This window comes from Diplotaxodon limnothrissa, linkage group LG4, assembly GCF_057381915.1.
Source record: "Diplotaxodon limnothrissa isolate DT_005_m linkage group LG4, D_limnothrissa_male_GT1.1, whole genome shotgun sequence".
Taxonomy (NCBI): domain Eukaryota; kingdom Metazoa; phylum Chordata; class Actinopteri; order Cichliformes; family Cichlidae; genus Diplotaxodon; species Diplotaxodon limnothrissa.
The window spans coordinates 14,216,707-14,230,517 of record NC_140599.1 but is presented as its reverse complement, the minus strand read 5'-3'; the positions used below and the strand labels follow the sequence as shown (position 1 = coordinate 14,230,517).

The 13,811-nt window shown below is 39.6% G+C and overlaps 1 protein-coding gene across 1 annotated transcript in view; it reads right to left on the bottom strand.

The window, feature by feature from the left end:
• Positions 1–1,928: 1,928 nt before the first annotated feature.
• Positions 1,929–13,811, bottom strand: part of grapa (GRB2 related adaptor protein a) — a 31,938-nt gene continuing 20,055 nt past the window's right edge. Inside the window, exons 4-5 of the mRNA XM_085352236.1 lie at positions 13,367–13,535; positions 1,929–2,445 (exon numbers count right to left, since the gene is read on the bottom strand). Of these exons, the coding sequence (XP_085208362.1) occupies positions 2,260–2,445; positions 13,367–13,535 (355 nt within the window). The 3' untranslated portion in view covers positions 1,929–2,259. The remainder of the gene's footprint in view (positions 2,446–13,366; positions 13,536–13,811) is intronic.

Here is a 13,811-nt window from a genome sequence, read left to right as displayed (position 1 = left end):
TCTCTTGCAATAGATACCGACCTTCGGGGGCCCAAGATGTACCTGTGTGCCAAGTTTGGTTACTCAGCTCCTGATGGTCTATGAGGAATTAATGGACAAAGAAACAAACAAACAGAGAGACAGCCCTTATTATTATTATTATTATTATTATTATCTGAATTTAATATAATTATATTAATTAATAATTATATCATTTAATTTACTGAAATTGTGATGAATATGCTGTGTACATATGAAAATAATGCCCCTGGAATTTTGCTGTTTGACATTAAACAGAAGAAAGACTCATAGTGGACTCTATTTGACCGGGAGCATTTCCATAACTTTTAAGTGTGGAGGCACAGGGCAGACCAACAATGGTGCTTGGAGGTAGCAGGGAGGATCAAAATGCTTAGTATATTACTTATTAATATTTAATAAGTTTAGAAAATTTATGTACAAACCACAGTTTTTAAGCTCATATGTGGCCCTGCCTCCAGATTTATTATGTAAAAAGTGGAGCTGCATCAGAATTTAAACCTAATCTTTTGATGGATAGCTGAAAAAAGTTATAAAATTATAATTTTACTTACATGGCATAATAATTCACTGGTTACATATTCAAACATGTTTAAAATACCTAATACCTAAAGTCATGTGAAATAAAAACAAATCAGAATCATATACATGATATTATTGGATTTTAATTATTGATTTATTCATGTGTATGTTCCTGTAATGTTGCTCAGCAGCTTGGTTATAAAACTGAAGTTAATCTGTAAAAATAATAAGTATCTAAAACTTTAAATTATATAGCATTGGGCACAAATTCAATAATTGCATTCAAAATATGGAGTAATCTAAAGTAAAAGCCGAAAGTAGCATAACATTGAAATACTCAAAGTACAAGTACATTAAATCTGTTAAATTTAATTGACCATTTAATTAAATGGTTTGGGGGATTGTGAGATTAGCAGTGCTCCAATGGCTTTGGTAGAGGGAACTTCAGGATAAAACTGATTATAAAAAAAAAGGGGGTGGGGGGGGGGGGGGGGGGGGAATAGCACCAACAAAACTGATCAAGATCACAGCAAATTATGGCACATGTGACCTTTTCATTAAAAAGAACACAAGATCATTGTAAAATACACACTAAAAGCAGATACAGTAAATACCAAATAAAGTCCAAGCTTCAGGGCTCAAAGATGTGAATGTATCACTTTATTTCAATGATTTTGTTACAGGATAAGGAAGACCGATCCAAGTTCTTGCTGTCAGTCACATGAAGTTTGTTCCTCTTAAGCAACTGCAACAGTTTCAACAGAAGCAAAACATGTATACAATGTTTAAATTCACTTGCAGTATATGTATTTTAAGATCACACGTGGATAAGAATAAATACTCAAGAACAAACGATTGATCAGTAAATTGAGTTGAGCATGTTACATTTTAAGCAGCGCGTTTTTCTTCTTTTTTTGTATTAACAAAGCGATGTCGGGGCAGTGTTCGTCTTACTGTCACACTGTAACACAGTGACTCCTTTCACTGGTCCACTGAGCACGCTCAAACACACACACGCACACACACATATATACGCGCACACAGATACAATCAACACAATCAACACACTTCTCACTCCCTCATCGTCACACACATGCAATATGTAAAGACTGCAGCTTTACACCTGTACAGACACCCCCCCCACACACACACACACACACACACCAGCTCAGTGACAGAGGAATCTGCTGTGTCAGTATCCTCTAAGTGTTCACACTCACAATGACTTTCTGTCCAGCTCCTGGTGAAAAGGATGGCAAAATACTGGAGTAAATGAGCCAGAGAGCAAGCCTGCCCTTCCTTCAGGAGTTTTCATGGGCCACACACTTTTCCCCTCAGTTTAGTGTTTATGTGTGTTACTTTTCTAAAAGAGATGGTAAGCTGTAATAAATGATTATAATTGGGAGTATGTATGACTTTGAATATATGTGAGAGTTCTCCACAGTGTAAAGGTCCATGTCTGGATCGGAGGAGAAAGTGGAGTCTTCAGGATCAGATGATCAGATGAGCCTGCAGCAAAGGCTGATTTAAAGGGCGACATCACAGGGGGGCATTGGGAGGAATCAGTTTAGGGAACGGGTCGTTCGGTGGTAGCTCCGTCGTTTGCTCCAGGAAGTTGACGGGCGAGTGCAGAGCGGGGGAGCAGCGTGAGTGTCTTTCAGGATGGCTCGTCGGTGAACCCGAAGGAATGGCCGTGCGCTTGTTTGACACGAGGTCAGGTCACTGGCAGTGATAAATGGGCTGGACGTACTCTGGAGGGAAGTAGCCCACGCGTCCATGGCAACGGCCCCTCCAGCGCACCGAATCAGAGCAGTCAATGAGTTCAATGACATCACCACGCAGGAAGCGTAGCTGGGACGGGTGGTGCGGGGTGAAGTCGAAGACAGCTTGGCCATGATGGGAACGCTGTGGGTCAGGAGGGAGAGAGGGAACAGGAGGGAGTGGAGGAGGGAAAAAAAAGAGAGTTAATCACACATTTTCATCACAACAGTAAGTTAATACCCAGTTAATAGCGTCAAAGAAAATACTAAAAGTAACCCACCCCTGTGTTGAAGACAGCTATCAAGCTATATAAGATTTACACATTAGCCCGGGGAAGTGAACCTTAAAGCCAGAATTGGCCCAACAAAGACTCCAGTATAAAGTATAAATGCAAATATTATACAAAATTTTAAAATGAAAGAATTTCTGTATTCTGAATTTTTTAAAGATTTTTTTGTATATTTTTCTTCAACCACACATTTGCCATTTACAGAAGCCTCTGTTAAAAAACAGGTAGAAAATTACTGTTGTTGTTGTTGTTGTTGTTGTTGTTGTTGTTTTTTATAGTGTGGACAAGTGAGCTACCAGAACTCTTTCTGTCAGTTTACACTTTAAAGTCCAAAGAGTCATAATGACAGTCTTCTTTCACTGATATAACAAACTATTATGACTGAACTTCTTTTTCTTAAATTAAAATATCTCTGAGATTAAATGTGCAGTTAAACTTCTGTACAGTCACAGAAAGGGGAGTTTCACTGGCCTGCTTAAGTAGGCTGCATGTGGCCCACGATGTAAAATGAGTTTGACATCCCTGTATTAGAAAATGAGAGATGAGGCCTTTTCATCGCACAATATAAAGACACCACATGTCAAATGTCAATGAAGCTCTTTTTTACCAATTCAATCCAGAAACAAAGAACATGAATGCTACTTTTCTATTTTTAAAAGCTGGAAAGGAGGCAGTAAGCTTCTGTAATCCAACATCTCCCACATAAAATGAGTCATAACACACCGGTGCAATGTGTGTAGTATTCAGTGGGGTTACGCTGTAGCAGCATGGTGTTATTTGCATGTGACGGTCAAATATGTTACTCGTCAAATGAGGGGGTTGTAGAGTTATTAACGTGTTTATCTCGCTACGTTTAGATGGCTGCAGAAACCAAATCAACTTAATGTCCTGCAAAAGACAGATGTTTCATGCTGATTTAATATCACAGCCAGTTTTGGGTTACCTTTGTTTTTTTATCAGTGACTCCCAAAAATATGTCTTTCTTTATGTTAAAGTAATATTTATACATACCAGTGCGTTTTCTGCTTATCATCAGGATATAAGATTATAGAAAAAAAATAGAGCACACAGTTTACAAGGGCTAGTTTGGAAATTTCTCCACTACACGAACTTAAAATGAATGTTGGTCAATAAGGTTCGCTGGTCTTATCTCCTAAAGGCTTTGAGAGGTATTATTTAATTCACCAGCCACAATCTAGACAGTGAATTTTTAAAGTGAGCGCAGTTTCTTTGAAGCAGGAGGCCAAACAAAACAAGAAAAAGAATACGAGCTCCAAAGAGATTAAATAAGTCTTGGTAAATATGAAAAAACAGTCTATGTATTCACACATTCATACAGAGCACGCACTTGGTGACAGCAGGAAGGAAAAACTCCCTTTTAACAGGAGAACCCTCCACCAGAAGAAGGCTAAGGGAGGGACAGCCATCTGCTACGACCGGCTGATGTTGAGGGGTGAGAGATTAATAATAACTAATGATTACATGTACAGTAGTGTGTAAGCACCTAGAGAGTGAAAAGAGTTGAATGAAGAAGAAACACTGTCCATCATGGGAAGTACCCATCAACCTAGGCCTATTGCAGTGTATCTAAGTGAGGACTCAGGGGTAGCTGAGCCCTGATTATGAGAGCTTTGTATCCTGAATCCAATCTGGGAGCTGAATTCTCTGCTCCCCATTCTACTTTTAAGTATCCTAGAAACTGTTAGTAAGCCTGCAGTCTGAGAGCAAAATTCTTTATTAGGGTGATACAGTACTATCAGGACCAGGGAAACAACTAGATCTATCCAAGAGTAGCATATGCTAATGGACAGATACTTATATAGCACCTTCCACTACAGCTACAACTACACTACAACAACTCTCATTCACCCAATCACACACACTACTTCTGGTACTTCAGCTTCCTCCCACAGTCCAAAGACATGCATGGGGTTAGGATAAATGGCTAAATTGGCCATATGCATGAATGTAATGTGACTTGTTGACTTGTTGTTTGTCTCTCAGTGTTGTTCCTGTGTTAGACTGGAGTACAGTCCAAGGTGTACTCCCTCTCTTGTCCTATGACAGCTGGGATAGGACGGTGAACTGAAGGTGAAACTGATGAAAATGAATGGGTGGCTGGTTTTGTTTCGAGGGCTTCAAGGACTTGTGATACTGAGAAAGTGATGGAAGCTGTAAAGAAAACCATGCGTGTAGGGCATATTTTCAAGGGGAGAGCGAGTACAGACACACAGCGATGTTAGAAAGGACCTAACAGACAGAAAAACAAAGAACATGCTGCTTACTCCCACTCCAGACACACCACTAATCTGGCCCTGTTGGGTTTAAAGTTACCATTCTGACACATTCCACTTTCTTTACCCTTCGATTCTCAGACTGTCCTTACCTGACAGCAGGTTAATATCAATGAGGCAAGATATTTTAGATTGCTGTGACACTTTTATGGTGATGAACATCATGTGCTTTGCATAAAATTCTCATTATGCGCACCTTCGTGAAGCATGAAAATCACTTCGCGCCACTCTTCTCCTCAAAAGCCTTGTTTAGCGTTGGGTTTTATCCGATATTTAAATTGAGTAAATGGTAGATTTTAGTTTCTCTTGGTCATAAAAGAAAAACACAGAGGGATGGGTATGCAACGGAGAGGTGCTATCAGTCCAGAATGATGAGTGTAATAAACACACATGCCCACTAAAAATAACAACAACAAACAACGCTTATAATGCTTGTCGCTGTGATGTTTGATGGCAATCCAGGGCAAGGGGAGCCGCTTTAAATTCAGCCCTCAGATTCTTCTCTCTCTTCCTCAAGATGTTTTTCTTTGAGTTCACAAAAGTACTGTTTTTCTTCTCCCTCGATCGCCGGCCTCCTCTGATCGCTGCTGACTCGTGAAGTAAAAGCAGTTTAAGAGTGGCAGAACAAAAGTGGCTATTTTAAGGAGAGAGGCTCGAACTTAACTAACCCGGCTATCACTGGCGCTCCCACAGAAGAAGGTGGATGTGATGTGAACTGCGAGGGAGCGGGGAGGCTGCAATGAATACCAATATTGTTTTTTATATGTAGGTGCGTAGATATCTATGTTGCAATTCTGGGCTTTTTTATTGTGGACTGCTTTATCTTAGAGTAAGGCCCAATAAAATGACATCCAAGTAGCGGTAGGCACACAAAACATGTACACAGTTACAAACAAGTACATGCACTAACTAGACAGTGGGATTAGGATCAAGAAACCCAGACAGAATCCATCAGGCCTGCAAATCTATAAAATCCTCACAGTCTTATGATTTATTGTTTCACTGATCTAGTCGAGACTTCTAGTTTGTGTGGGTTGCACAAGAAGAACCCTTTCATTCTTGTTCTCTCTTGTAAAGACAAATACAATCCATGTATCCTTGTGATTAGGGTTGACTCTACCGCCTAAGAGAGCACTGACAGTACAGCTTTTGCTAGTTCCCTTGTGCACAGAATGCAACGAAAATTCCTCCAATACTGCTTGTTTGCCCCTTTGCACAAGGTCCAAGTTTTCCAGGGTAAAAGGGAAGGCTTTGCAACACAAGGACATGAGGATATTAAGGGATGTGTTAGGAGAATTATTTCCTATTCTGCCATACTGAGATAAGAAGCTATCAAGAGCCATGTAATGAGCTGATGTGGAATTAGTTTGGGAAGACAAACCAAACAATAGGAGGGTCAACACACACACACACACACACACACACACACACACACACACACACACACACACACATACAAAAAAACCCACCATGGTGCAACATGATTCAAGGACTCACAAGTGCTCAACACACTCGGTTCACGTCTGTGAAACTGACCTATTTAGTCGAACACAAAAAGTAAGAGAAACACTGAACACAATCTTTTCATAACCTCGTCTTTCTTTATAATCTAAATGGTTAAAGGGGGGGAATGAACAGTTTTTTTCTTTGTATTCTTATTTCTTTTATGAAAGAAAAAGAAGTGATGCTGTGAAGAAGTGGATACTGAATACTGTTAATATTTCAGAGCTTTGAGCGTGCACATCAAGCTCACAAAGAAGAAAGAGCTGCTGAGCAAATACACAAGAAAGTGCCAGACTGTTTATTTGCCAGTTTGCCATATTGTTGTCTGGTTAACTGGTCTTTAGGGCAAATTTCTTTCATTTAGTATTTTCTTTGGGGTTTTTTTCTTCTCCAAAAACGGCACAGAGTATTTTGTAGCTCACACAATTCTGTCCACAGTGGCACCTCGGAGATGCTTAAGAGTCCTTCTCATGATCAAAACCCAAATAGAAACCCTAAATATGGTTTTGCCACCATAACCAGGTTAAGTCATTCATCAAACAATCTTTTCTCCAAGAGAAGTAAAGCGTGAGTTGTATGACCGTGTGCAAACGCTGCCAGTGGAAGACGCTGGGTGTTGGAGCTTTGTTGATGCCCAAGGCCAAGACGCGAAGACCAGCTGACTGTGATTTTATATAGCTTGACGGTGAAAAAGCCAGATGGGTCCAAAGCTAATATCAATGTTTCATGTGTGCTTTTAATCTGCGCATCTACCTACTGGGAAACCAAGCCCACTGATGAAGAAGAATTGAAGATAACTGGATACGGATGGAGCCAGTGCAGAAATGATCGGCTGGTGTTTACATGATTGCATCTCTCTTTTTTCCCCCCACCTTTGATCCTCTCACAGATTAAATTGTAAAGAAGTAGAAGGCTGTAGAAATACATTATGTTTATGGAGATTCAATGCTAAGGAAAGCTCTCCACAGACAGGCACAGAAAATACACCTTAAAGCTCAAATTAAAACAGTAAACACATATGGAGACATAAAGAACTGACTAAGCTGCTGTGATCTCGTGTGGAAAGACAGAAAGGCTGCATAGCCATGTAAGGAAAGCACGGCACCTTTGGCTCTGGGGCATGATGTGATTCAGATTCAAAGTGACCTACAGGGCAACAACATCACAGCCAGTGTGCTAAACACAGAACGATACAAGGATACTGTATATGACCAGCAGCTGACACTTCACTGTAGTTATTTTCACTTATTTTTCTCAAAACAAAGTCACACTGTTGCTGTATGTGGGCGAAACTCCACAGCAATGGATATAGAATTAATTTGTCATGTCCTAAAGGTACAGTGTGTAAAAGATGTCTAGATGTCTGTGGACTGCAGCCAACGGAAGTTTGTTTTCTTACTCTTCCTAATTCAAGTGCATAATCCTAGCTAAGGTGGCCACTATAGGATAAACAACTCTATTTATATCTTTCTATATTTATCTGTAGTGAGCATAGGCTGTCTGCTGTTTAAGTCAGCTGGTGTCTACGTCTGTTTACTCTGGAGGAGGCTGTAAAACATTTAGAAGAGAGTCTGATGAGTGAATGAAATTCACTTCTGTCTGATGACTGCAATACTGAGGTGAGTTGTTGATATCGTGAACTTTTCTGTGTTTACCCCAGCTAGCCTCTGCTGTTTTGGCTCACAGTAGAGCTCTTAGTCTCTATTGTTGCTGTTAACCTCTGTTAGCTACTGTTAGCCTGTGTTAGCTGCTGTTGGCCAGTGTTAGTGATATCCTGAACGTTTCTGTGTTTGCCCCAGCTAGCCTCTGCTGTTTTGGCTCACAGTAGAGCTCTTAGTCTCTATTAGTTGCTGTTAACCTCTGTTAGCTACTGTTAGCCTGTGTTAGCTGCTGTTGGCCAGTGTTAGTGATATCCTGAACATTTCTGTGTTTGCCCCAGCTAGCATCTGCTGTTTTGGCTCACAGTAGAGTCTCTTAGTCTCTATTAGTTGCTGTTAACCTCTGTTAGCTACTGTTAGCCTGTGTTAGCTGCTGTTGGCCAGTGTTAGTGTTATCCTGACCATTTCTGTGTTTGCCCCAGCTAGCATCTGCTGTTTTGGCTTACAGTAGAGTCTCTTAGTCTCTATTAGTTGCTGTTAGCTTCTGTTAGCTTGTGTTAGCTGCTGTTAAAAGACACTTAATGAATGAACTTGCGATGTGAGTAATTAAATGTAATTAAACTTTGTAATTAATGTAGTTAAACTTTTATTAGAGGGTAAGTGTGATTTTTAGGACACACAAGCCTAGCTATATTACAATATTGGGAATAAATGAGCATGTAGAGCCCTGACTTCAGTTCAAGAGATGAGGTTTGATGTGAGGAGGAAGACAATGAAGTGGAAATGAGGGAGGAGAGCGAGCAGTGGTGAAGGAGGAGAAAAGCATAATGAGAAACAGATCATGAAAATATACATGTACAAATGTTCAATAGTCATATAAGTACAACATATTTTTCTATTACATACGTTAAAAAATAAGTGACTGCATTTTTAAGGTTAGCCATACATGTAAACAACCAACACATGCCACATTTTATATATATTATTATTATTATTATGAACACATGTTTCAGGAAGATAATTACATAACACTGTCCTAGTGGACCCTTAATAAGCTTGCTTCTGATGGGGCAACTTTCTGACCTGAGACTAATGATGCTGCGTAATATAAAGACAATCAGAATTTGGTTTTGTGCCTGACTCCTGTCACTGATGAATGGAACAGATATGATATAATATCATAGAACCAGGAAATTAAGCAGAACCAAATGAAAGAAAAAACAAAATTAAAAAAAACAATAACAACAACATTTTTTGGTAAAACAGAAACAGTCTTTTATGGTACTTGAGGACCATGAAAGCCATATGTAGTGATAATGTGTATTTTTGTGTTTTTCTTTTTTTATTCTACTGCACGTATGTGAGCAAATTTAAAATACACTTTAAGTAATATTGAAGGTCCTGCTAAATGCTGATAGCAGAGTGGAAGTGGCCTGAAGATAAGAGCTGAAATAATCGATCATGAGTAAATGAATCTGCAGCGACTTTAATCATGTCCATAACTGTAAAATGAATTTCTTTTGGGTGTTGAACCATTAAATTAGAGCTTGTAGATGCATTTTCAAAACTATGGGAATTTTACATTTTCTTCTTTTGTTTTTAAAGAACAATTTTCTTAATTTCCTTAAATCGGCTCTGTGGCGTTGTGATTAACACATTTGCTTTACATGCAAAAGATTGATGGTGGAAGGGTAAGAAGAGTTAAGGTTAGGATTAGCATAAAGTGCTTTTACAGATCCTTAAATGTACAATATGTAGAAACTCCACTGATCATGAAAGTAATGCTGCTCTACTAATGCTTAGATAGACGCTGGGTGAACAGTGGCGGTTTCCATAAGCCCTATTATTTCTTAAGTTTAACCATATTCTTAAAAGTAACAGAAGAGTCACAGCTGACCTCTAATACCTGCATATTCATTGAGAATTCAGGGCAAATTGCCTGTGTCATCATAGTAAAATATGAGACAGAATAAATGGGGTGTAAAAAGCAATGAAATTAACAACCATAAACATCTTGTTAAAGCCTCCAGGCTGTTTTCTAGCAGTAAGTGCCAATAAAAGAATACAAGAATGCAGCATCTGTCCTAGTTTTGTTTCTCCTGTGTTCGTATTCCACTTCAGCTTGAGTTTGTCAGAAGTCACTGCACACAAGTGGATCCAAAAGTGTGTTTTTGAATGAGCCGTTTGAGCAGATGGAGAGAGGACAGTCATCCTTTTTGTGCTATTTCTGCCCAAACCACAAAGCCAGAAGTCATAACATAACACCACCTCCTCTGTGGTGGTGTCGTTGGTGTAGCCTTAAGCTTCCTGTGCATGAGCATGAGAAATTCTCAGAAAACTGAAATATTCAGAAACAAAACCTGGTGTTGTTTTCATGTGCTATTCACTCGCATTAAAGAGAATTCAATTATCACAGTATTTAGGTCATACAGTTTATTAGTCTCCCGGGGGATGGCTGTAGCCATCTTCCGTTTAAGTACCACCATAACTGCCTAAAGCTAAATTCATCACTTCACACCTGCTCCAGCTGCACTTGCACAGAGAGACGAATGCACTGCGCATCATCCCGAGTGATTTGGAGCACGCTCTGAACGGTTTTATGACCAGCCATGATGCAACTAATCAGGAGCTCAATTTGCAAAAAAAAGACTTTTTTTTAGGATGAAAAAAAAATCTGAAGGTTTCCTGTTCCACGAGACAAACTACAACAAATCTAGAAGCAGCTACTCCAAAAGCACATCATCACAACGATCAAATGCATCATCTTCACGACTCAGATATGCATACATTTTGTAAATTTTGGCTTTTTGTGTGCGCTTTTTTTGCCGTGTTAAATGGTTCATTCAGAAGGATTTTGGTTTACATAATTTTTCTACTGAATGCCCAGCTGCTTTCCTGTTGGGTGATGTCAGCTGCTCTTGCTAAATGTCTTTAATAAAATGTCCCACAATTAAAGTCTAACTTGTGGACATCCACTTTTTAACCTTTTGTTAAACAGTAAAGGTAGAAGTCAAAGTATTATTCTTTATCAGAGCAAATAGCCCTTACAGGTTACCCTAGCCTATTAAAACAATCTTTCCTTGGAGCCTGCTGTCCAGGCAACTAAGGTCATGTTAACAAGTTCCACGATCAATAGGGAGCTACCGTTAGCATGTGGGACTGATAGGACACTCAGGTTTCTTCATATCAGAGTAAGCATGGCAGACACCTGGATGATTTTGAGGTAGTACTGGGCGGGTCCTCTCATCCACATCGGCTCCAAATTTGGAGGGGTGGCCATGCACATGAGCTCAGTTAACCTTCGTATAGCTAAGGCACTGAGTATGAGTTAGCTTTTACACAGAAGTCAGTGCATTTTAGTGTCAATCCTGTAAATTATAAGTGCAAAGGTGTATTTTATTCTTTAGTAAACAGACATTTCCTTTTTTTAACGATGGTTTAAAATAATTTAGTGACGATTCTGGTGGTTTTACTTTGGGTTAAGGCTAATAATCTTTTTCTCTCTTTTTGTGGTGACATAAAGTATATTACTGCAGGCGTTCTTCTCCAGGCTGGATCAGTAAGGATGCTATTATTACTTCAAGCAGAACATAAAAGGAACGTGGAGAAAGGAGGGCGAGAACTACAATGTGCTGCTACCTTGCCTGAAATACACTCGTGCATGTGTGTCTGTTTATTCCCTGCCTCCCTTTAGCTGTAATAACAGCACTGACTCATTGGCCACTAACATCACTTCTTCTCTGATCATCTGCAAAACACCACAGAGCAGCAGTGACTGGCTATCTGCAGGCCACCACCTCGGATGTCAGCACCTCTCTGCTTCTTTTTTGGCACTTCACAGAGCTGATCGTTAGGCGAAAGGTTTGATTTCAAAGGTGAACCGAACCGAGGCAGTGAAAGCAGTGGTCGCAAACAGATCCCATCTGCAAGGGTGCTTTGAAAACAGATGGCAGCATTAAGGATAAAGCTTGGATGTAATTCTAAGCTGCTCCAGAGTTGCTTTAGGATCATGTCTTCTTATTTGGGGTATTAAAAACATTATTAAGTCAATAAAGAAAACATGAGACAGCTCTATGGCAAAATTTGTCTGTGCATGTACTGTAAACACAGAGTACGAGGGAGCTCTTGCATTTGACAACAACAACAGCAGCTTTTCCCATGATGACGCCTTCTCAGGAACTAACTGTCATTTCTCATACTAAAAATCAAATAAAGTACTACTAATGCTTGGGCTGTGCTTCTGGTTTACAGCTGTAGTATATCACTATCGTGTGCAGTCTTTTGGAGTCTACATATCACACTCTACATAGAGTGTGATCCACCTAAGACTGATCGGGTGATTGAATTATGGAGTAAAGTAATAATATGCCCAAATTTGATATGTAGCTACCTCATGACTAATGCGTAGAATTGCCTTTTAGAAAATCAGTTTCCTTTAACACTGCTGTGCTTAGTCCGTCTGGCACGCTGTCTAAGATGACTGATTTGATTTTGCTCCAAACTGGCGGCTGCTCTGTGATGTTTCATTACAAGCTGCACCTCTACGTCAAACATCAAACTCCGCCGACGCAGTTGCAGCTCCAGAAATTCCACATATGGAGTTTTTCCCATAGTTATCAGCTACATTAGATTGACAGGTTATGCCTTCGAGTCAAATGAAAAATGAATACTCAGCTTGTTATGTTTGTCCAGGCGTACTGATTTGATAAGCACCGGATAATTTACTGTGTCTCGCCTGATAGTTAACATGATGTATGGGAGTACGGCGGAGGGAAGAGGAACGAGACAGAGACAGATGACAGCAAGAACAGATGTGTCTTAAATGGTTTGGTGAGGACACTCATAAGGATAATGGGATTAAAAAATGCATAGGGATTTTTTTTATTTATTTTTTTTAGGTGATTTAGGTACATTTAATTTTTTTTAATTTAATATATTCCATTTCAAATAAATTATATTCAGGTTGCTTTTAAAAACTGTTTGTTTAAAGGGAGACTTTTGTGTACATTTTTACTTCTACTGTATATTTTTCTCCTAGGACTCCACTGGAACACATTTGCATTAGTCACAGTTTTAGCTCCTGCCTCTTTAAGGCCACCCCTCCCTTAAAGCACAGTTTAATCTGATTGGTAGCTCCTCACCTGGCTTTCACAATCAGAATCCAGTGCTAGCAAGCTAGACCTCCTTATCTCACCTGAAATGACCATAGAAGGAGACCTACAATGAGCAGATTGAGCTGAAAACTGATTGATTAGATCAGTTTAGAGGGTTTACTTTGTTACAGTACAAATACGAAAAAAAAAAAAATCAGGTTATAGCTTCCCCACTTAAATTTTATTTTAGATTGCTTTAAGAAAACCATGAAATCAAAAGAAACTCACCCTGGCGAAGTGCTCGGGGTCTCTCAGAAAGACCGTCCTCTCCTTGGCGATGCTGTTGCTGTGGTAGAAGTCCACCAGCTCGTTCAGAGAGGAGAACGCCTCGTCCCACACGTAGTACTGACTACAGCGATCCTGCAGTACCTTGAAATGCTGAACATGATCCCCATAACTGCAAAGCAGGTAAACAAAGAGATGCAAACGATCATAAAACTGAGTATCTATGAGGATATGTGCTTCCTCGCAGTAGCATACCTTAACTAATGAGTTCCATTTTTTTGCCATTTTGTTAACTAACACTAAAAAAAATACAAAATCGTGAGAAAATCCTTATTTTGTTCCTCTTGATAAATCTTAATTTTGCTCATTTCTTTCTCCCCTGGTCATCCACAACACCACCCTGCAGTGGCTCCATGCTCACAAACACTGAGAATCACTGCCACAGCCA